The following is a 25898-nucleotide window of genomic DNA, read 5'->3' as shown; positions in this document are numbered from 1 at the left end:
TCGATCATAATCTCAGGTGCACGACAGCGTGTGTTTTCAGCCCCCCCTTTGTGTTGAAGCTCTTCCCGCACATGGGACATGAGAACGGTTTCTCCCCCGTGTGCACCCTCCTGTGTTGGACCAGGGCGTGGTTGTTAAACATGACCTTGTGACAGAACTCGCACTGGTACCGCGCTGTAGTTGTCTTGGTTACTGCACCTGCTGATAGAAAATAAATATTTGTTTTAAAAATGGAACATTGGCAACTTGGATAGGACTTAGCATACATACTGGTTGCCATTCGAATAATGTCAATGTAATAATTGTTAAACAATCTGGAAGTTCATGGCTACATTACAATATATTATAACATAAATCTTAGTAGAATATTCTTGAATAAAACTATTTGACTATATAATTAGACAATTATTATTCTGTTGACAGAAGCAGAAAATAACCATAGCTAATCATCCATTTGAAATACAGCTTTGCACAAACAACAATGCAAGGATGGTATCATACAAAAAATTATTTTATTCATACATTTTTACACACCTTATAACAGAGGTGAAAGGACTACCCATTTAGTATGAAAGATGGAAAAACTCATGAAGAACATATTATATAATTCATTTAACATTAATTCCAAACAGATCATTGAAATACATTACCGATTCATTTTAAATAAATACATTACCGATTCATTTTAAATATGGTCAGGAGCATTTTCAATAATAGGTTTCAAATAAAACTGACAATTTATAATATTAGAACAGAATATCTAAGCATTATTTTCCCAACAATAGGCAGGATTCTCCTTTGTTTAAAAAGACACGATAAATCATATGTATTAAAAATGTCAAGAAATCTACAACCGCAAAAAATTATATAATGCATAAATATTTTGTAGTTAAAATATCAAGCAATTAATAATACAAAGGAAAGTCCACAATCAACCCCTAGTAGCAGGCCGTGATTTCTTGAAAGTTCTTAAACTTAACAGGCTTAAGTAGCTTATTTAATTATGACAATTTTCTTACTCAATCCTGGTTTTACTAAATGAAGTTAAGTTTATCATGATTATTTAAAGAGTCCAGTCCAAAATCTCTTAAGAATGTAAATATGTCACAAATTATACCAAACCAAAAATAAGTGAGCTTTGCTTAATTCCATTATAAGGAACTTAAATTGTTTCGAGATATTGGGACCACTAACCTGAAATTTAATACCTGAAAAGGCATGTCTGGAAACTAATCTATGTACATGTATGTACATGTATGTCAAGAACACTTTAATTTCAATATTCACAAAGGTGTAACACTTCATTTTTTTATATGTACAACAGAACAGTCCTTTTGGATGTTAAATCAAGAAAAAAAAATCTCGTAACAATATTTCCCTTAGGCCACAACAAATTAATGTTTCATTCCTCGGATTTTTGCCGAAAAAAATTGGAGCAATCGAGCTAAAAAAAATAAATACAGTTTTTAACCTGAAGCAAGCCAAGACCCAAAATTTCTTTTTCTTTTTATGAAAACGAGTTCAATAGTGAATACTCTTAATCTTGATTTTGTTGTTAAACAAGTAATAAGTATATGTAAAGAATTGATCATGAAAAATGATATATATGTTACACAACAAGTATTACAATTATTACAATTATTTGATACCCTTATGGCAAAAATTATTTTTCATTAATGACTTTTTGTTAACAGCAAAGCTTGCACATCCAAGTCAAAATGAAGACGATCTTTTGAATCTGAATAAAAGAGCTTTTCCAAGTCTTGGACATGGGCCCTGATCCATGTTAAACTTGAGACTGTTCGTAATCATGGGCTCTAATCCATGTTAAAGTGGAGACTGTTTCGTAATCATGGGCCCTGATCCATGTTAAACTTGAGACTGTTCGTAATCATGGGCTCTAATCCATGTTAAACTTGAGACTGTTCGTAATCATGGGCTCAAATCCATGTTAAACTTGAGACTGTTCGTAATCATGGGCCCTGATGCATGTTAAACTGGAGACTGTTTAGTAATCATGGGCCCTGATGCATGTTAAACTTGAGACTGTTCGTAATCATGGGCCCTGATGCATGTTAAACTGGAGACTGTTTCGTAATCATGGGCCCTGATGCATGTTAAACTTGAGACTGTTCGTTATCATGGGCCCTGATGCATGTTAAACTTGAAACTGTTCGTTATCATGGGCCCTGATCCATGTTAAACTTGAGACTGTTTCGTAATCATGGGCCCTGATGCATGTTAAACTTGAGACTGTTCGTTATCATGGGCCCTGATGCATGTTAAACTGGAGACTGTTCGTTATCATGGGCCCTGATCCATGTTAAACTTGAAACTGTTCGTTATCATGGGCCCTGATGCATGTTAAACTGGAGACTGTTTCGTAATCATGGGCCCTGATCCATGTTAAACTTGAGACTGTTCGTAATCATGGGCCCTGATGCATGTTAAACTTGAGACTGTTCGTAATCATGGGCCCTGATGCATGTTAAACTGGAGACTGTTCGTAATCATGGGCCCTGATCCATGTTAAACTTGAGACTGTTCGTAATCATGGGCCCTGATGCATGTTAAACTTGAGACTGTTCGTAATCATGGGCCCTGATGCATGTTAAACTGGAGACTGTTCGTAATCATGGGCCCTGATCCATGTTAAACTTGAGACTGTTCGTAATCATGGGCCCTGATCCATGTTAAACTTGAGACTGTTCGTAATCATGGGCCCTGATCAATGTTGTTCAAATCTATCAGTTGTTCACTGATTTAACACGTCTACAAATCTTTAATATGCACAACAGAGTGAGCTTTTAAGCCTCCTTTAGTGGAGAAGGATTTCGAGCAAATGCTGCATTTGAAAGGCCGTTCGCCTGTGTGTATTCGCCGGTGCTGGACGAGGGCGTGGTTGTCACTGAGGACCTTCAGGCAAAACTCACACTGGAACTTCACCTTCGGCAGGCCCAGACTTTGTAGGAAATGTTGCGGGTTATCTGCAAAATAATAAAACTAGTTGCCATATTGGTTTATAATGAATATTCCGATAAAGCAAAGTTTTGTGATTTTACCTTTAATATTGCTGAAAATAAATATTTAATTCATTATTTGTCATATTCTAATCTGAAATTAATTAAAAATTAATTTCAAGCAAAGCAGATCCATAATTTTTTAAAACTGTGCAATTGTTTATAAATAAGTGACTTTCAAACTGTTTTGCGAGATGTCATTATATTGTATAGTAAATGACAAAATCAAATATCATCATTATGATATCAACCTCCATTTCAGAAGCACATTAATTCTATAACAAAACTCAATCAATATATTTCTTAGTTTTTATTACGAAACAACAAAAATATATACAGTGATAAATATACACTAAGTCTTGTATTCGTTTATCACACTTTATCTATAAATATTTCATAATAAATTAGAATTCGCAAGTTTACATTGATGACAAAGGTGGTATTTTAATGTGTTCAACAACTGCCCTTTACTGGATTTTTTGATGAATGCAATTTCCTCTTACAGGACAGTGTATGCCTCAAGTCAGATACAATAATAAGCCATTGGGCTGATTGTTCAGAAATATTTCAAAGTTAACAACTTTGTTACCAGCATCGTTGTTAACTTCAGAAAGTGAAATATTTCATGATCTGGTCAGAAATTTGGAAAAAACACGTACAGCTGAAAGAGTTGTCTACAACCTTTTAGAATACTGCAGATCATAAAATTTATGTGTAAATAAAATCCAAAGGCGTAGTCAATATTTTAAGTTAACAAATGAGGACATTTAAAAAGTTGTTAACTTTATTAAAGTTCTTGACAATCAGCAGATTGTTGAACAAATAAACGGCTAGTGGCCACAAAAAAACAACCTTCATCACAAACAGTGAATGCATAAAATCATATTCAATGCAGGCGTTCTTTCATTAACAAAATAAGCACTTTGATATAACAATATTACTATGGCCATAACCACTTTTTACACTATCATTTTTAGCAACAACATCAAATGCATGACAAAACACTGGATGTCCCTCAACCAGTCAATTGACCAATTAAGGGGTTATATTTCAGCACATTGCTGCGTAGTCCAATAGATACTTTGAACACCTCTTGACTAGTAGTGCCAGACAAAATGAAAGGCAAGGCGATGCTTAAACTGGCATCATTTCACACACACTTAAAATAACAACAACCAATCAAGAATGAACATTGCCCTCTACGTAATCACTTTTGTTTGACACATGTAAATTTTAATCCATTCTTTTCACAGTACCGATCTGATGAAAAATTACTGGGTGCTTCTGCTTAAGTTCTTAAGCTGTCTACCGGCAAGAAGAAACAATTGCAGCTTTTAGATAATTAAACTGAATGTATTGTACCTGTACATGTAGCCTTTTAAGTCTTATACTCTGTCGGAGAAATGATAGCAGCTTTTAAATATACTAAATGTATTGTCTCTGTACATGATAGCTTCTTAAGTGTTATATTCCGTCGGAGAAAATATTGCCGCTCGCATGTGCACAAGCTTATGTCCCGTTAGGTTACTTTTACTTGCAAACCGTGCTTGGCAGATTTCACATTCAAATGGCCTCTCTCCTGTGTGTATTCGCCGATGCTGTTGTAGGTTATGGTTGTCTGTGAACTTTTTCTTACAAAAGTCACACTCGTGACGTCTTGCTCGTTTCTGTAGTTTGGTGGACGTCGAATCAAACGGCACGGTGATATCGCCCCAGTATTCGCTCACCAGACCTGAAGAAGAACAAGAAACATGAAGACAAACAACAAGTAACATTGGTCAAGCATGCAAACCGCAACCATCTAGTTAAACACTTTGAATTCATGTATCAAATTTAAGCCCCCTTATGCCAGGAATACATGCTGTTGTCTGTCTTAACCTTGGATTAGGGTTATGGTACAGTGGTAGTGAGTTTGCAGTACCAGAGATGGCCAAACCGGGACGTTACATTACCATGGCAACAGTATCAAACAACATTTTGCCATTGGATGAATATGTTGGAAATGTTCTAGGACCGGTTGAGCTCCATAGGAGTCCATTCATAAACTAAGGCAGTCATGCAAAGCTGGCAATGCTTGATTAACAGTTGTATAACTATTTGTATAAATTCAGGGAACAAAAATTCAACATTTCTATTTTTAAGTTTTATTCCCAAAAAGGTCAAATACACCAGAAGACATTTGTATATAAAGTATGTTTAAATTTGAACTTATTGTTTCCACTCAGTTAAGGTCAGCTTTGTTTCAATAGTTGTACATGTATGTATCTATATAACACAAAAGAAATTTAATACTTCCTAAGTATCAGTAATTTTCATTGCGTCAAAAGAACAACTCAGAAATCCGTGAGGTAACTATATTCTGACTTAGTATCATGAAAATAGGATCAACAATTCTGAATTAATCGAAAGAATAAGAAACTTTAACCCAACAGAAAAACATGGATACCATTTCATTAAAAAAAAACATCATCATAAAAAGTATTCAATTTTCAATATTAAACATACCAAATATTTTTACACAATTTTTTTTCTCTTGAACCGAGAATCTTGATGTATGAACATATCGGGCTTTATTGATAAAGTTTAACTACATAAGGTGGCTTTTTGTGTCATCTTATATATATATATATATATATATATGGTCACTGCATATTGGTTTTTGTTAAAGTGACACCCTCATTCAAAATCAATACAACGACTGTTAAATCTTTAACTACTTACTAAATAATGCATTAATGGAAAATATTGATTACTGATGGCAAGATTGTAACAGTGTTTCTGATAATAAAAAAGCGCAAAAATATTTAATGATTGGTGAATGCTGAAAGATTTACTGTGGTCTACTATAGTCTCATAAGGTAGAAATACCATGTTTTATGCTCATTTCTTTCAAATAAGACTTAAAATGTGTCCTTCAAAAGAACCATTTTTTGACATTTATTTATCCTTTTTGGAATATTAAAACAAGTTATTAAATGTGGTAACTCCTATTTGGGAGTAAGAGTGCATCTTTAATACTTAACATACTTTTATATCTTCATATTCAAATGGATGATCTGATGTGTAAGCATGTTGGACTTTGTTGAAAACGTTTTACTGCAGAACTGACACTGCCATGGCTTGACTTTGGCATGCACGATTTGAAAATGTCGGTCTCTATTCCATTTGCTGGGGAAGGATTTCCCACACCCAGGGCAAAACGTTGCTTCTATCCCGTCTAACATGCTTGAAATCTCACCTGAAATAGAGGCAATAAATTTTACAACATGGTTGTAATCCAATTCAAATACTTTTTTAGATTAATTCTTTGAACATATGTAGTTTTACTACACTCGACTATTGCTATGGTAGTTAAAACCTTTTCAATGAGTAAAATCAGTTAATCTTTTATTATTTATTTTCCAACAGTGACAGTACAAAGACAAATACATTTCTTCAACAGAACTCCTTTTTATTTGAGTCTATCTTGATAATAATGAACCAAAATAGCATGATCCAGATCATACACATCATGGTTAATATAATTAATCCACACATGTTCCGACAAACTAAATTATTCATTAGCCAATAACTATAACGAGGGTTCCAAGGCCAAACCAAAAATTATTCACTAGTTGATAGATGGTCCGGTCCGGTCTTTAGGCTAGCCCGATTAGCCCATTATTATAATCTTGGTTCGACATTAAGACCCGACCGAAAATTATTCACTAGTTGATAGCTGGTCCAGCTAGCTATGTCCGAGGCTAGCTAGCCCAATTAGCCAATAATTATAACCAGGGTTCAACATTAACACCTGACTGAACAACAGTTACTTAGTATCATGACATATGGTCTCATGGCTAGCTATGTCCGAGGCTATCTAGCCCAATTAGCCAATAATTATAACCAGGGTTCGACATTAACACCTGACTGAACAACAGTCACTTAGTATCATGACATATGGTCTCATGGCTAGCTATGTCCGAGGCTATCTAGCCGTATCAGCGAATAATTATAACATGTTGTCCAGTGTAAATACACACTATTCTCATGTGGATTGAAATAAAATCAGAATTAAAATATACATAAAGAACATCAATTTCAACATAAATACATCAACTTGCTGCAATTTGTGATGATAATACAGATTTAAGATTATTTAGGTAACAAATAAGAGTTCTTAATGAAATGAGCCCATTAAGCAAATACTTCATTCGCATAATGTTCACGTGATTTAGCTTTATTCCAGGGATACAGCAAAACCAAGTTTCACCTACACTCTTAACGCAGTATAATTTCTCACTTAAACACATAAGAGTCATTGATATTTATGGACAATTCTCATGTGTTTCAACTTGTTACTGTTTTGGGCAAACGCCAATGTACAGTTTGGAAAATCGCAAACGAATGGTTTTTCCCCTGTGTGTGTTCGCATGTGCGTCTTTAGTCGACACGGAGCTGTAAAGAACTTTCCGCAACTTTCACAAGTCAGATTTTTGCCAGGAAACATCCTCTCACCTGGAATAAGACAGCACACATTATATATTGTAATTATGCATAAGAATACAAAATTCAGGTCATTTGACAAACTTTGCAGATTTTCTCTTCCGTGAATTTCTGATGCTAAAAATATATTATTTTTCAATAATTGGGAGTGGCTGTAATTAAGGTATTTTATAAACTATTTTAAAATGTATTTGGTATTGACAAACACCAAATTGTTACATCATAAACTTTGTCAAATTTAACACAAATGCTACAACATTCCTTTGGTATTAGCATTACTGTAGTCAAATCTTAGTTCCCATGGACTGAGCAGAGGTTAATTCTTAAGATCTTATTTAAAATAATTTCCTATCAAATGATTTGCTCCATTTCTTGAAAAGAAACTGGCTTAACCTTTATACAAACATGTAAACACTTATGCCAATGCTTAAATAAAGCGAATCAGAGTAACATGATCGAATCCCTGAAGTACTTTTATTTAACATTTAAAATCACTTTTATTTTAAAGTCATTCCGTGCGATCTCAAAAGCAACCCTACCTCGTGGAGGGTACGATGTTGTGAACAGTACGTATATGCCTGTACAGACTACTCGTCACACTAAACAATCTCTGACAATACAGGCACCTATACGGCTTCTCCCTGGTATGCACCCGCATGTGTCGTTCCAGAATACATTTCGACTCACACAGTTTCGTACATATCGGGCATTTTCTGAAGGGCGTTCCAGGTACCTTTAACTCCAAATCTTCGTCATATGACAAGATCTGTGTCGGGTAGTCTTGACCTTGAATGGATAAAAAAAGGACTTTATTTTTATTTTGAGTGTATTAATAGATACTCCCTTTTGAGAGCAGTGAGGTTATTTATAGTCTGTAAGGGTCAAAAAATTAAAATATGACAATATAAATTTTCTTCTGCAGTAAAATGAAATAACTACAAATTAAATAAGCATTCACATAGATATTTTTAACTTTTATTTTTCAATATGAAGAATAAAAACACTTCCATAAGGGCATATCTAAATATTGCAAACTTAAATCTTTTCAAAACCATTTTAACTTGAAAATGAGTTTATAAAATTAATGTTCCTAAAATAAATGAACCACAACACAGCAATATATGTTCACAAACATTTTCTTTCTACGATTTTTCATCCAATCTGTTAGAAGGCTTGTATTTGTATTCAATCACGAGATATACCTTGTAGATGTAAATCTTTCCACATACATATGCAGAATTATCAATAAGTTTTGGTTGAACCATCTCAAATAGTTAAGTTACAGACTGCTCCTACTTATTCCACTTAATATACAACTATTTTTTCAAAATCTGAACCCGCCCAATTGCCATTTGGGTAAACAGCACATTGTTATTGAGAACATGGCATGTGTCTATATGTATAAAAACATATTAATTATAGTTAAAACATATCTAATCAGTAGTTCATGAAACAAGACTACTTAATTAATCAAAAAGCTCGAGTCATGCTTCTTTCTGATGTGCCGATACAGATTACTTGAAACGGAAAATGTCTCGTTGCAGTATTCACACTTGAACGGTCTTTCTCCTGTATGGATTCTCATATGTTTCACAAGGTCACACTTTGATGGCACAACTTTCGTACACTGTGGGCACTGTCTGTACCGTCCAAGACCTAACATACTCAACGACGAGCCATCTACAAAGGTTTCCTTCCTGTTCTGGGCAACTGAGGTACTTCTGGCTCGATCTGTAAAATAAATGTTGAATCTAATTTAACTTTCTCTTGCAATATGTAGATCAAGTATTATTGGCAATATATATAACATTACCAAAGCTCTGTAGAGTTTATAAGTAGAGTGGTTAGAATAAGCACACTAATCCCGCAAGCCCTGTACTGTTAAAAAAGCTTGCCAGGCTTATTCAAAATCTGAATTTTATATATATGACCAGGGATTAATACATTTATTTCTGTCCAGTAGTTAAGTTAAAATAGAGGCTTGTACATCCAAAAAAATCATTTCAACGTCTGAAAGTGTTAAAAGACTGGCACAATAAAAACAGGACTGCAGCTTTGATTTTTTTTAAGTAAAAAAGGAAAACAAGAATTAATAACATTGAAAATATGATAACTTTAAATCATGTTAAGGGCATAACAAACGGCATGGCTAAAGAATCGATATTAAACAAGCAAGTAAAAATGACAGTTTAATATTTTATCATTTCATTATTTTGTACAGTTGACTAGAATCTACATATATAAAACAGACCTGCTTATCCAAACAAAAATATTTTTCTTACATGTACTGATGTAAATTATGTTTCATAAGTATGTTAATTTACAACTTTCTCTGAGGTTTGCGATGATAAATGAAAAATCTGATTAAAACATTGTAAAATCGAGTGTAAAAATATAAATAGATTATTTTCCTGATATCATTGTCGAATAATTTCCTTACGCAATGGAACATTCACCACAACACTTTTACAACGATTAAATGGTCTTTGTACACATGTTGAAATTCAGACAGATATATAAATCCTGACATTAGTATTGCGAACCTTGCCTTACAAAAACGTATGCAGAGTTTGCTAAAAAAATTCCCAGTGACAATGCAGGGATAACTTGTTACAATTTCTAAAAGCTGCATTCTCACAGATTTACCGTTTTTCCAACTTTTTTATTTTTTGTCTTGGAGCGAGCAATTTTTTGCGTAAATATCTGCTAACCAGTGATGAAAGACTGCTGACAAAAGATCAGATCGCAGATCTTCATATTTCCATTCCAAATTTAATGTTTTACGCCTTAAACCGTTACTAACAGTTTAAGAAAAATGCATAAAACATCGAATTTGGGACGGAAATATGTAAAGCTGCGATCTGATTTTTGTCAGCAATCTTTTATCCCTGGTTTGCTGATATTTAAGCAAAAAATAAAAAGATGGTCATAAAGTTCAATCTGTGAGAGTGCAGCTTTAAGGCTAGTAATAACAGCGTAAGAATATAAGCTTTTTTCGCTTTCAATGTCTTTCTCCATGTCCTAATCTTTGGCAACATACAGGACTCAGATATCTTCAAATGGGCTTCATGACTGCTTATAAATTGCTTTAATCCATTCATAACTTTCTGGGTGCATATTTCTACAACCTTGTTTGCAATCGCTCTTGGCAGCAAATCATCTACCATATATAGATATGAGACAAAGATGGGTCAAATGTCAATATTAACTGCTGCAATGTCCTAAATTACTGACATCTTTCAGGTTACAAATCTCTACAATGTTTCAAAAACTTGCTCTTTTCAGCAAACCCTTACTAGAAATAGGGTACCTATCATTCAAATGTAAATAATTACTGGTATGTCAAACCCTGAAGCTGCGGACTGGTGTATGCATGAGGGAACTAATCTAATAATAACTTTCTGGACGCAAATTTCTTCATATGTTCATTATGCTGCTCTTGTCAGAGGGCCCTTCGACCACAAATAGGGCACAGATAAGTAAAATGCCAATAACTGCTCCTATATCATGCCCCGGATTGCAGATGGGGGGCAAGCACAGGGGACCTTATCTAAACACATATTTCCGGATGTAAATTTCTACAATGCTTTATCAAGTTGCTCTTGTCTGCGAACCCTCGACCACAAACTGGACATCGATGTGGTTTCTCCCCTGTATGTGTTCGCATGTGTTTGTCCAGATTAGGTTGACACGTGTTCACACGACCACAAATACTACACGTGTACTTTCTCATGGTGTCCAGGTTTCTCAGAAGCTGCTCCTGGGCGTAGATGTTCGTCTTCCTCGCTATAGTATCTGAAATGGAGAATCGGATTGGTTTTACGTTAAAAAAACTGTCCTCTCTCCAGCATGCAGTTTAGGATTAAAGCATGCATGTCAAAGCAAATTTACATTTGATCATATTTCTAAAATGTATTTCAGCGTTCTAAAATACCTCAAGGTAATGACCACTTAATTTTATGCTAAGTTGTTTATCCGTATTCAATGATTTTGTTTGTCCATAAACAGATTGAATGTGCCATATATTTTTGTCTACAATTTGCTCGAATGTGTTGTTTTTTTCCAAAATTGTTTCAAATGTGTTTTCGTTGAAAATCGATTTAAATTTTTGTCATAAAATGACTCAACTTAAAATTTACAACTGGGTATGATAACAAAAAACAACTTCATGCAATATTCAGTAACAACAAGCATGTTCATATATTTTTTATTCATCTGATCTGCTACAAACACAGAAAATAAATGGTTTAAAAACCTATCACATCTTTATTGACATTGACTACCGGTAGTTTTAAAGGGACTTGTCCACAAATTTGATATTGGCAAGAATTTTTTTCAATCTCAGTTAAAATGATTTATATTTGACCAACTTTTATCAACAAACAGCAACTGTGCAGATATACAACTTATATAATATAATTCTCATGTAAACAGAAATTTGTTATTTTTAGCCTAAAATCATTCAATTTTCAATAGCTGTTACAAAAACTTAGCAAAATAGAACATTATACGTTCCATTATTCAATATCTATTAACAATAGAGATCTTATTGGAACTAAAGATGTTTTAACGGTGGTACAATTTTTAAAGATCATTTTATTCACATTACATATCAATTGTTTTATTTTGATATCTGACACTATAAAACGTGCACAAGTTTAACAATCTACTGAAACAAGTAGCATTTTTGAATTACACATGAAAAAAGCAACTTTCCACACTTGCATCCCAGATAATGTACATTAATTTTACATTTATATGTCTATATAACGTTCACATGCAAAACTGAGTACAGCAGTTGTAAAATGACATAAAATGACCTTGTTTTTACAAAATAAAAAAAATTGTACGAATTATAAACTCTTAAATGTACAGATAATCAAATAAGAGACAAAAACCTTCAGAACAGTTCAATAATACATCATTTAAAGACAATCCTTTAATACCAGAGAAAAATGTTATTTTTACCCACATCATAAAATCCTTACAAACCAACCAAATACATATGAAATACAGACCCACTTTCACAGAATCAGTTCGAGTTAAATATTTGAGTTTTTTAAATTCTCAATGCTTGTTATAAAGAGAATAATTCAACATATTAATACACAACATATAGCAACAGAGCTTAATTTCACTTATATTTTGTCATATGCTTTTGTTTAAGGGTCTCCTGGTAAAAGAGAATCTTCTGCAATATGCACGACATAATGCGACTTTAAGTTCCCCTTATGTGTGAATCGCTTGTTACACTTCCCGCATACAAACGGTTTTTCTCCTGTGTGAATTCTCATATGAATGGTTAAAGCGCTTTTACATGACAGGACTTTACCACACACAGGACACTCAGATCTCTTCAGTTTTCCATCAAATTCCCCTGCACCAAATAGTTGTTCCTGACCTGTGTTTGCTAGTTGACCATGACCATCTAATGCTGTTTTGCCCTGATCTTTGAATGTGCTTGATGTGAAAACATGGTGGTCATAAGGAGATGAATTCAGGAAGCCTTGGTTATCTGAAAATGAAGAAATGGAAAATAAATGAATGATTGAATGAACTGTTTTCAGAATCTTAATGATACAATAGCTATTTAAATTGGCACTATATGGGTTTCATTTAATAGATGGAAAAAAATTGTGATTTTAAATTTAATGCATTATTAAATTTAATGCATTATTATGTGTATTATTCAAAAGCATACAATTGGTGTACATATAAAAATATTAGCAATATTTTGGTGCTTTTTTAACTGGAGAATTTGTGGCTTCATAGCTATAAATATTGTAATGCTTACAAAGCATAGCCTATAAAAAAAATATTTCAGACCTTTTTATTTCTACTTGGATTTTAAGTCAAGAATCACAGATAGACTTACAATTTAATGAATTTCATTATGTACAATTCACAATAATTAACAAATAAGAAAACATAACAATGGAATTTGTCTGTATAGTGCCTTAAAATAGTATTCCACTTCTTATATCTTTCAGAAAACATCACAGAAAAACATATCAATCCATATGCTGAAAATATCCAATAATCCATGACTGATCCATTATGACGGAATTGCCTAACTTCCTGATAGAACTACTTCAGAAATATTGATTTTACTAATGTTATTTCTTAAATGATCTTCTTCATCACAGTAGCAGCTTTTGATGTCTATTACACTCCCCGACCCGAACATGCACTTTCGACGTTTGATTAAGCAAACTCCACAGTTCCATTTCTAGCTTTGATCAAGTGAAACTCAAGACAAGACAAAGTTCAAAAGAGGTAAATAACTGCTTTAGATTGTCTTAGTATCAAAATATTCCTAACTATCACCTTTCACTGTGTTCTGACCTGAATAAACCTATCCAAAATACTGAATATGTAAATATTTAAAAAAAAAAAAATTTGAGTTTTAGCTGAACAGTTATCTAGAGGGTGTTGCACCCTGCTCTTTTCTAAGAGCCCAATTCAAACTATTGGCCCCTTTCATCCTTTGAACCTCATCCCTTTTCCTAATCACCCTGACCTTTTTCATAATCTGTCTAATTCCTTTTCTGAAGCACCCTGCCCCTTTTAAAAATCTGGCTTAAACTTGTTTCTTTATGAATAAGGAACTGGCCATTCTGGCAACTTTAAGTGCACCACTTGATGTTTCTTCTTGTTGCTTTTGTGGGCGAACCTCTTATCACAGACATCACACTTATATGGTTTTTCCCCGGTGTGAGTGCGCTCGTGAATCTCGAGCTTAGCTTTGCAGGGCTCCAGTTTTCCGCAGTACTGGCACTTGTGGGTCGCCTTAGCAGACTGAGCGTATTTTTGTGGACTTGATTCTGTTCCCATTGCTCCGTAAAAAGCTGTAGCTAGGATATCGGTTGGACCTATAAATACAAGATATATATGGCTTTTATATTGTGTTGATAAATTAGAACCCAGGTAGGACTTGCATAATATGCTTGTGGTAACACATACTATCTATTAGCAGTATGCAAAATTAGCAAAAGGGTGCAGGCCCTGCAGTTAATGCTATAACGCTTGGTTGGAGCCTTGCCCAAACATTTCAATATTACACAGCAGTTTTGTTATTATTTATCCAGTATAATGAACCTTATTCAAAGATTCATCCTTAATAACAAATAAGACAAAAACCTGCCTGTTTTAACTTTTTTTTATTCAGAAAATGAAACAAGCGCTTTTTACATTTACTTTGGCCTAAAAAGATTCCGGTTTGTTTCTGGTGACTTGACCGACCCTATTTATTTGCCACTGACTCCAAAAAAAAATAAATTGAAGTTGATAAAAAATTAACTTGCCAAAAAAAACATGTGGAATCCGAAATTTTCATCGGAAAACATGGCATTTGCCTATTTTACGATATTAAAAAAACAAAACAACTTACCGATCCACACCTGTTTGGGCATGTAACCAGAAACAAACTTTTTTAGGCCTAAGCTAAAAGAAACTACAATAACCAAAGAAGTCAAGCAACTTATACTTGTAAAACAATGGGATTATGTACACATGCAACGAGAAAACTGCAAAGTTTACATAAAAACAAGCATGTAAAAATGTAATCAAAAACATGACATGTGTCAACTTAAACTATAAACAATACTCTGAAATGTAGCTACTTATTTCAGTATTTATACCATCCATCGGACACAACACTTTCACTTCTTACTTCATTTCGTACGAGTGATCATGTGCTCTTGTGGGCAAAATTGTTGTTACAGAGACTAAAGAATGGTTTCTTGTTCTGTGGAATCAGGATTCCAGGCTGTTAAAAGATATTTCTCAACAACCAATATTTACACCTCAACTTCCATTCCTTAAATAAACTGCCTTTCGGCAATTGCGTTCATCAATCGATGAACGCAACATCTTCGGATCGTAATTCATATACATGAAAGCTATTGATCTTGTTATTGGTTGTATTGTGTCTGCAGGTCCCGTAAAATATAGATCAACATTTTTAAAAGTGTTAGTTTATTATATTTTAATTATATTGATACCAGAAGTGTTTCAATTTCACGTATTACAGTGATTTCAAGTGGTTGATCTTTTCCCGCGTTATTGTGACGTCATTTGAACAAAATGTTACCGGTTATAGGTAACAGAATGGGTAAGAACGGATTACTGAAAGGTTTTCTTAAATGAAATGAAGTATTTTTTTTAACAATTCTTGAATGAAATAATGAACTATTGGTGTAAATATAAGGAATGAATTGCGGGGTTGATGTCATTATCGGGAATATGAACGCAATTGTGTTGGTCAAAGTACGCGTGGAGTTCGGACTCCACACACATTGACCAACCCAATTGCATTCATACCCCTATAATGACATCAACCCCGCAATTCATTCCTTAATTAAAACCAGAGTTATGGTCCTTGTGAATGATATCTGTATTGTCAATGGTAACATGATTGTACTAATAAATGTTTCATTATAATACCTTAACAGTAAATATAACAGATTTTTATCTATGGGTGATGTTCAAGTGTTTGCTTGATACATAAAATGATAATGATAGCATTCCCAAGGCTATGACCTCCCCTTTTCCTTTTCAAAATAACCCCTGACAAGCTAAATCCATCACTGAATCATACACATCCCAGGTTGTTCACTACTTATTCCAATCCGTATGGGTGATCATGTGACTCTTTAAGTTGCTCTTGTGGGCAAACCCCTTGCTACAGATGATACACTGGAATGGTTTCTCCCCCGTGTGGATTCGTAGATGGAGCTTCAGGGCGGACGGGCCCGAGCACAGTTTGCCACACTCGCTACAACGGTTTTTCTCAAGCCGTAAGAGGTTTGGGAGACTCTGGAAAGTTGCTGTGGATGAGTGCTGCTGCTGTTGGCCTGGAAAGGATGCAAGATTTTAAGAAAGGGAAATATATTGTTTACAATTGACTATTATAGACATTCTCGTTAAAACAGGCAAGATAAATATTTCTAAGCCGGGATAGAGAAAAGTCCTCTTTTTTGTTTCTCATCAAAATCTGCCCCTGGTGTCCATTACCTCCTGCCCCAACAATTTTATCAAGTAGGCAAATCTACCATTCCATCGGAAAAATCATTGAGATTGCCTGCAAATCCTCATTTGGTAACAAATCAATCATTAGGATGCAAAGATGTGTCCGAGCATTCTAGATAATAACATCGAAAATATTTCTATGTTTAATTATAATTGATTAACCATCATATTATTTTTGAATGGATAACATTTTTTTAATAACACCATAATGACAGGGCTATTATGTAATGATATATTAAAGGGACATTTACTATGATTATATGGCAATTCAATTTATTTGTTTCTTAAATAATAAAATGCCTATATCAAAAAAGCTCTCTGTGAAAACTTAACAAGTGTATGAATGATGGATGGCATACCTTAAATGAAGAAATGGCAACAAGTGATGAACAGAAGCATGCCAAGCAAATGCCAAAAGTTGTAATTTTTCACTCAATAAAAGGGACATGATTTTACTTTTATTTAAGCTCAAGTTACGGGCCTGGTACATGTGCAAAATGTTTCTGGGAACTCTCATGTGCTCACACTTTCAATTAAAAATCTTGAACAATTTTGGAGTTATATGGCTACACCAAGGCTATGACAATAACCTTTATTATAAAAAAAACCCAGACGAGTTAAAGTCAGAGAAATTGTGGCAAAATTAAAATATAGCACAGGATTCAAAATTCATCCACCTGCTCCCTTTTATTAACATCCAGATGAGAATCTTAAGATCGTTTTTCTCCGGCTTTATCATTTTTTTTGAAAACTTAACTATGAAACTAAAAGGAGTAAAAAATTACCAAATCTCCTAATTCATATGAACCAAATAGTGTTTTTTCAGGTTGTTTTTCTGTGCAAAAGCCTTGTCACACATGTCACACTTGAATGGTTTTTCTCCTGTGTGTATGCGAACATGGTTTCGCAGGGCCGACCCAGACTGCGTAAGCTTCCCGCAATGTGTGCACTGGTAGTTTGTCGGTACTGAAATAAGGTCAAAAATAATATTTTAAGTTGTTTTTTTTTCTATTAATTATAAAATACATTGCACTGTAGATGAAGATCAATTTTCTGTTCATAAAGAAACAGCATTTGAAAGTAGTTAAAAGTCTTTATAATGGAACGTATCATTTCATTGCCTTCATAGCCAGTCAGCACGAACCATAATAATGAAGGAAAATTCAATTTCTTTTAAAATTTATTTTCAGGAAAACTACACTGTAACACAAACTGCATGGTCACAAAACTGTCAATCAAACATGAAGCAAATGCAAGGAAATTCAAATTAACATATAACAACAGGTGGGAATGCCGAATCTCTTCAATTTAAAATGGAATAACAAAAGTTCCAGTTCCGATATAGTCACAGATTCATTAACATTTATAGTTAACACAACAGTTTAAATTCAGCAAAAAACATTTTTATTCATAACATCACGACAATAAGATAAAGAAAAAAATTTGGTTTCTGCAATATTACATGTTTTTTTAAACCATTACAGCTCAGTTCTTCAACTGCCAGCACAAATGAGTGACCAATCAAACACTGCCAGCACAAATGAGTGACCAATCAGACACTGCCTGCACAAATGAGTGACCAATCACACACTGTCAATATGTCCTGTAGCCACCATGTGTTTCTTCAGATTATTCTTCTGCGAGAAAGCACGCCCACACACTGCACATGCGAAGGGCTTTTCGCCTGTGTGGATCCGCATGTGGGCACAGACTTTGTACTTTGTGGGCTCAATTTTCCTGCAAAACGGGCACCGGAACACTCTTACCCCAGTCACAACGCATGTCTGGTAAGTGAACTCATTTGGCGTCTTCCCAGGAGACAGCTGCGCAGTTGGACTTTGCCCTGCAATGTTTACAATTTGGTAGAAATTGTACTTTATAATAACAAAAGCTGGTTTGCATGAAATGAGCATATCAATTCACCCCTATTATTAACCAAAAGACAAACTAGGAAGATTAATTTATGCAAAAGGGTAAATTTTCCTATTACTTCCAATAATGTGCTATGAAGTAGCAGAACTGATAAGCCATACACTGGCAGGCCTAGTATGGCTTGGTTTGAAATGAGGTAAAGGGTTAATATAAAATAAACCAAAACAAACTAATGTTATTTGAAATTACATTTCTTTTATTTGTATGAAATCCAAAATTTGTTAAAAAATACTGATGTTGATTTCCAAACATATTCTTACTTCACAGTTTATATACTTCATTTAAATCCGAAGTAAACATTTTCTGTATCACATTTCCAAGAGTTAAAAACTCAAGAATACTACAAACTACTTCAAAGGTCACTTTTTAAAGCTGAGTTTCCGTATGATCGCTAAATGTATCATTTTGTAAGTGGAAAAGTACTGACATAGTTACAAACCTAGAACTCAGAACTGTCCTTTAAAACATTCAACAACACTAGTGATGTCTGAAAAACTGTCCAACTGATTTATACAAAACAATCTGGTCTGCAAACATGTTTGAGAGTTACACTGAACTCGGGTCTCTGAATCAAATGATCTGAATTTTAAAATAAAGGATAAAACATTCCAAGGTAGGCTTGCATAAGCGGCATTATGCCATGTGAGTTATCAGTTACATCATATCACCGGACAGGTCCAAAACTTGCCTTATATGCCATCTGATTATATTTGAGTGCTTGTTTCTATCTTGTTTTCTTTACTAAACCACCATGAAGACAAAGTGAATTTAACATTTACATAATAACATGAGTCACGTAGTGTGATTTAAGGTTGCTCTTCTGAGCGAAACTTTTCTGGCAGACGTTACACTTGAACGGTTTTTCGCCTGTATGAATCCTGGTGTGTTGGTCGAGTTTCCACTTGGTCGGCTCTGTTTTCCCACAGAAATCACATCTGTACTTCATCAGTTCAGTTTTTCCGTCTCTGCTTGTCTGCCTTTGATCTGCAATTTGTGAAAGGTAAAAATTATTTCCCCTTTAAGGCAAATTCTAAACTCCCTTCTGATTTGCAGTTTTTACAGGCAAAAATATTTTGACTGATAATCATTTCTCAAAAGATCTACTCAAGATCAAATAACCAAATGAACATAACAATTAAAGTTTGTTGATCATTTCTTTTTAAATCAGATCATATCATTTTATATCTTGTTTAACACAAGTTAGTTTTAAGTAATAACTTATACAGCAACACAGTTGAAACTGATATTTTTGGATTTGTATTCAGAAACAATTAGAACACTAAACACAAAATATGTTGGCCGGTATACATCTAACATTCATAAAAACAAAATCACATGTATATTTACAGTTATCGAAATATACACAAGCCTGCAAACCCTGCACTGGTAAAATGTATTCCATGTTTGCTCAAATTCTGAATTTTATATAGCAGGGCTTGTTAAAAAATTGAGGCCAAGCTTATGTTAATGTAAAAGAATTCGGGCTTTTCATTCAAAAGTCTAATTTTGATTACTGAGTTAAAGATGGGATGCATACAATATATTATGATGTAAGAAGTCTCGTTACAATGCACTATTACAGGGCTTTTTCTATAGTACCCACGGGTCCGACTATCGGACCCATTCCCAAAGCAAAATATAAGATATTTTTCCCAATCTTTAGAAAAAAATCCCAATCAAAAAAAAAAAAAAAAAAAATATTATTTTTTTTTTGAGATTTTTTTTTTAACCTGTACTTGTCCATTTTCAACATCCTAATCGATAATGTGATGTGAAGTTTTTTTGGTAATTGAACTCAGAAATCATTGATTTTTATCAAATTCAGAGATCTGACACATGAAATATTATCTGTCATGATTTATTGCAATAGATATTTACACCCCAAGGATTGATATTTCAGCCATTGTGGGTCTTTTAAAGGAAAAATAAACTAATATTAAATCATTTCCTAATTCGCAGGAAACTAGACAGCTTTTTCTTTTAACTGTAAAATTTCCCAATTTCGGCATTTTCTCGACGCAAAATTTCCCAAAATGTCTAGGGTCTTTTTCCCAAAATGGGCAGAAAAAGCCCTGTATTATTTTAAGAGCACATTTCTTTTAAAGCACGATAATGAGCAGATATTTCAGAACATTTGTTTAAGTTGACAATGTTGTTAACAGTGAACTATTTTAAGATGTTTTAAATAAAACAAATTAAAACAGTTGCCGCAAATTTTGTAACAAATGCATATAACAAGAGTTACCATGAAACATTTAAAGAATTTAATATTTGAAAGTTAAAAATGATATGTTAACAAAATTGTTAACTTTTTTAACAACATCCTGAACAATTGGTCCAATATTGTAGAATTAGCTAATTTCCTTTTTCTTTACAACAGCCATTCTTTGTTGTGCACAATATAATGTGACTTCAGATGACTTTTCTGTGTAAAGCGTTTCTTGCACAAATGGCACTCAAATGGTCTCTCTCCCGTGTGAATTCGCTCATGTATGATCAGCTTTGCGTTGCTAGGCTCCCTCTTGTCACAGAAACGACATTGGAATCGGTTCTTTAGGTCTCGATAGCCTGAAGTTAATGAATTTAATGCATTTATTTTTCCCCTCTCCTTTTCTTCCATAATTTTTTTTATACAATATATAGTCAACATCAGCGGGCAACAATTTTGACTGTTACTTCTCACTATAACCGGCTAGTACACAGTTACCAGACATCCTGATACAATCGGATATGCAGTTAACAGTTTCAACAAGCCATTTATGCGCTTTGTTTAATTTCTGTTATCAGCGGACAATGTTGAGGTTATCAAAGAAAGGAATTAAGTAAATTAGCAAAGTTTGTTCAGTATAATAAAATGAAAATGGCTTAAGTCTGTGATGACAGTGTATCCTCGTGGTAAACAATATGCAGGGTGCCATTCAAAGGAGACAATATCTACATGATATTGCACCCATTTATTTACCAAACAAAAATAGAGTGCTTAGGTTCAGCGTTTTTATACCTTATATAAGAAAAATAAGCCTAGTTTTTCCCCTAAAATTGAAAATTCCCCTCTAAAAAATCAATATTATTTTTTTCATTTTTTTTTTTTAGAAAGTCTTTTTACCTGTACAGATACATTTAACATCTTAATAAATTATGTAGAAGACCATTCAGAGAAACAAATCTCTCTCTGTCTAAATACTTAACGCATTCAGTTTTGCAACTGTTCCTCAAACAGCCAATGCGATTGTCACATGCAGTATTTATGCTGGCAAGATAGGAGACAAACAGCAACATCGAGCAGACTGAACGATTTCTATAACCACTAACTGGCAGAAAGTAACTCTTATACAAGATGTGGAAACATTATTTATTTAAACAATATCCAGATCATATATTATCCATTTCTTGTTATTGATTTGATGCTGTGTATTTGAAGGTCTGGCACTCAGTTTTCATTTTAAATAGACTTAGTACCTGCAGTGTTCAGTTTTTTAACGTCCTCATCAAAGGTTAAAGCCTAAAGTAACATCTTCCGATGAATCTGTCATTTCACAAATTCAGATACACTTCAAATTTAAAATTCTAAGACAAATTTGGAAATAACGAGCTCGACACATGCACAACCATGTGTGTTTTAAGGTTGTTTTTCTGGCAGAACCCTTTTCCACAAACGTGGCACTTGTATGGTTTTTCTCCAGTGTGAATTCTCTCATGGATTACGAGCTTAGCATTACTCGGCTCCAGTTTTCCACAGTAATGGCACCAAAATTTTCTCTTTGGCGGCAAGTTGTCGTCAAAGCCTGAAAGAAATACAAAATTATAGAGATAATTAAATTTGAAAAGGCTTTGCTGTTTCAAAATAGTATAAAATAGAATGTTACTTTCAGAAGATATTTTTTTCATAAGGCTTGTCAACATGTTATTTTGAACACAATTTTCAAGGCCCGAAAATATCTTCATAGTATTTTTAAGCTGTGGGTCGTCATGGTTAACAAAATAGGGGATGGGTTGGGGTTTGGGGTCCCAATTGATTGGGTTACAGTCAACAACAATTGAAAGTGCATATGACATACCAGGGATACATAATAAGTTCCGAATGAGAGCCCTAGCTTGGAAATTGAGTCAGATACTCAGAGTTTCAGAGTCGGAGAAATCAGAGGTATAATGTTACGAAAAGAGATTTCCATAAAAACATTCATAAATTTCAGGCTTTGATATCAAATACTCCAATTTGGTACAGACCTGAGGGCATTTCAAAATCAAGTATTTTTTTTGTTCAACAAGGTCATACTCTTTTGAAACAAGAACTCACAAAAAAAACTAACATTAGGTAATGTACAATATCATAACATAAAGTAACCAGTGTTGATTATTCATTTAAGAAAGGTATTTAAAATTCTGCAGAGAACTAACAGAGTTTTTATTTTTAGCTTGATCTATTTCGAAAAAATAACATTTCAACAGTACTTCACGAAATGAACTGCTTTATGAACACGCAGGTTGCTCTTATTAGCGAACGATCGGCCACACATTTCACACTTGAATGGCTTCTCTCCCGTATGCTTGCGTTCATGTATGACCATTTTAGATCTAGTAGGCTCTCGTTTCCCACAAAATCGGCAACAAAATCCACCCACTGAACCAGGGTCATCTGAAAAACAACGCCAATCATAAAACTTCTTGTTTAACAAAAACTGTGTTTTAATTGATTTCTGGATATCTTTTATTCCAGCTAATTTCCAGCTTTTAGTTAATGTATGTTTAATAGTAATAAATATTCTGTGACCCATTTTAATAATAATATGAGTCATAAGGTGAAATTTTTGTGCCATGTTTTCTCTTTTCTTTTGTAATATATTTGCAAGATAAGAACTAAAATCAGCAGTTATATTGAAAACATTAAAATGAAGACATGTCTTGCCAGCTGTGAATTTTGTACATATTTAAGATTTGTAGCGATTAATCACAACCTGTTGGCTCGATATCCCAGGGACTAGCGAAAATACTTTAAGCCTTGGGAAGTTTCGATCCAACTGGGGATACTTTCAAAGAGTTAAACAAAATCAGTCCTTTACATCCTGTTTGAGCCAATGAGAAAATTAAGCTAAGCGATATCAAGCCAACAGGTTTCAACTGTACAACCAAGATCCTTTAATGAAACTGGCCCAAGGAAACTGTAGAAGAATTCTGACAGTCAGGTACGGATCAAACATTATGGACACTTCCTAAAAATTTATATATCATTCTGAACTTTCTGCACCTAAATTATACAAAAGGATGAAGTTTCTATTGGAATATCATTGTGACCATTACTTGTCAATCTTCTCCCATAGAAGAAAACTGTGATGATGATAATCACAAATATCAGTCTTCCCTTTTTCATGTTTATTACATCATTTATTAAAACAATAATATGACTCAGTCCTCTGATGATGATCCTGTGGTATTACCATCTAATCACATCCTCACTGATAAACTGGTTAATTTGCATCTTTTTTTTCATTTCAAACACAGTGACAAGAAATCAAACAATTACATCGAAATAATACATTTAAACTTTCAAAAACTTCCAAAAAAAATAATCATCACAATATCTGCCAAGATAGTTAGTAATTTATTCAAGTTCAACTGAATGATCATTTACTCAGCCGATTATTTGGAACTGAAGAGTTTGGCTGTATGCACAGCAATGTGAACACGAAGATTGCTCTTGTGCGCGAACGTTCTATCACACATTTCGCACTTGAACGGTTTTTCTCCCGTGTGTATCCGTTCATGGACAATCAATTTTGACCAATAAGGCTCGATTTTCCCACAAAATCGACATCTGAAACCACTTGGTGCTCCATCATCTGAAAAAAAGCGATAACAGAATAATCTAAACATTTTTTATAAAAAGAACTCCTAAATTAATGTATATACCTATTCCCAGGTTACTGAGAGATACATGATTAGATGAACAATGTTAAAAGGCACAAATGCAGCAGTAATTTTTCATGGTTTATTAAATAATCAACAATACTATCCTTTAATAATTTAACAAATATAAACAATAGCTCTTGCAATATGACATGATGTTAAAAGAGTGATTTGTTATCATTTATCACAGTTTATAGACTATTGTCAATTGGACCACAGCACTTTTTCCCTGCAAGTAACTTCCATTCCAACGTGAATATCTACAAGACTTATTTTCCAAACAAAGAAACTTCCTTTCCAATAGGGAATTTCTCAAGGACTATTTTCCCATATGAGGACTATTTTCCCAACAAAGTAACTTCATTTGTGAAATTTAAATTTCTCAAGGACAATTTTCCCCTTCTGATGACTATTCTCCCTTCTCAGGGACTATTTTTCCATTCTCAAGGACTTTTTTTCCCTTCTGAGGACTAAATTCTCTAATGAATGACTATTTTCCCCTTCTGACTATGTTACCTTCTCAAGGACTATTTTTCCCCCTCTCAGGGCCTATTTTTACATTCTTCAGGACTATATTCCCTTCTCAGAGACTATTTTAACATTCTCAAGGACTACTTTTCTTTTCTGAGGACTATTTTTACATTCTCAAGGACTATTTTTCACTTCTGTGAACTATTTTTCCATTTTCAAGGACTATTTTTCCTTTCTCAAGGACTATTTTCCCAACAAAGCAACTTCCTTTCCGATATGAATCACAATATGCTTGTTGAGGTTCCCTTGCTCAGTAAACCCTTTTCCACAAATTGAACACTTAAACGGCTTATCGCCTGTATGAATACGCTCATGTCGTCTGTATTGGAAAGGGGTGGGGAATCTTTTTCCACAATAGAGGCAAGCGTATCTGCGTCTGTCTGTAGCAGGTGTCCGATTGAGTTTCGTGCCATAAATGTCTGCAGAGTGCCAGTCCGCTGAAATTATCAACAAATATTTCATTTTTACAATCTACTGGGATGCATACTTCCTTAATAAGCAGACAACATAACTTCTGTGGCCACCTTCAAAGAAGACAGATTCTGTCTTAAAAGTTAAGTGAACGGTTCTCATGAGCAAAATAAGCCTCAAGTATTAAAGAAAATGATTTCACATATATTTCTGGTATAAAATGTTCACCAAGACAATTTTAAGGGGTGCGTGCCAAGTGCGCCCTCCCCGGGTGACACCCCTAGTGATAGGGGTGTGTTGTCATGGATATCTGAAATCTAGATAAGGCGTTTGATTGAATAACCCTTAAGAAAATTACTGCCAATAATGAGAATCACTTTACAAGCACTTAACAAATTTTGTTCTTTCCATGATTCTGGAAAATATAATAATTCCAGAACAACTCGTTCATACATATATCAATACATATAGCCCGGAATTAACATAACTGGGTTTTCCCATGCCGGTACAAATAAAAGGTGAATTTCAAGCTATTGAAATTCATGTAACAGTCCAGTGACTCTATTGTTTCCTAAATAACATGTG

At 34.0% G+C, this 25898-nt stretch overlaps 2 protein-coding genes across 2 annotated transcripts in view; both read right to left on the bottom strand.

Annotated features, from left to right (window-relative positions):
* Window positions 1-4: 4 nt before the first annotated feature.
* On the bottom strand, window positions 5-12023 carry LOC128204460 (zinc finger protein 271-like). Its single transcript, XM_052905875.1, has 9 exons — window positions 12017-12023; window positions 11088-11300; window positions 9024-9236; window positions 8193-8291; window positions 7362-7517; window positions 6130-6258; window positions 4555-4752; window positions 2868-2987; window positions 5-198 (listed from the first exon to the last, which is right to left on the bottom strand). Exons 1-9 carry the CDS (start codon window positions 12021-12023, stop codon window positions 5-7), a joined length of 1329 nt encoding a protein of 442 aa, XP_052761835.1.
* LOC128204459 (zinc finger protein 836-like) overlaps window positions 11755-25898 on the bottom strand; it is a 34318-nt gene continuing 20174 nt past the window's right edge. Inside the window, exons 6-14 of the mRNA XM_052905874.1 lie at window positions 22187-22252; window positions 19317-19451; window positions 18127-18378; window positions 17344-17501; window positions 17013-17016; window positions 16126-16360; window positions 14896-14948; window positions 14189-14377; window positions 11755-13020 (exon numbers count right to left, since the gene is read on the bottom strand). Coding sequence (XP_052761834.1) covers window positions 12668-13020; window positions 14189-14377; window positions 14896-14948; window positions 16126-16360; window positions 17013-17016; window positions 17344-17501; window positions 18127-18378; window positions 19317-19451; window positions 22187-22252 — 1445 coding nt within the window. The 3' untranslated portion in view covers window positions 11755-12667. The remainder of the gene's footprint in view (window positions 13021-14188; window positions 14378-14895; window positions 14949-16125; window positions 16361-17012; window positions 17017-17343; window positions 17502-18126; window positions 18379-19316; window positions 19452-22186; window positions 22253-25898) is intronic.

This window comes from Mya arenaria, chromosome 10 (genome assembly GCF_026914265.1).
Source record: "Mya arenaria isolate MELC-2E11 chromosome 10, ASM2691426v1".
Classification (NCBI taxonomy): Eukaryota; Metazoa; Mollusca; class Bivalvia; order Myida; family Myidae; genus Mya; species Mya arenaria.
The sequence above is the reverse complement of the archived record's forward strand: the minus strand, read 5'-3'. Positions and strand labels throughout refer to the sequence as shown.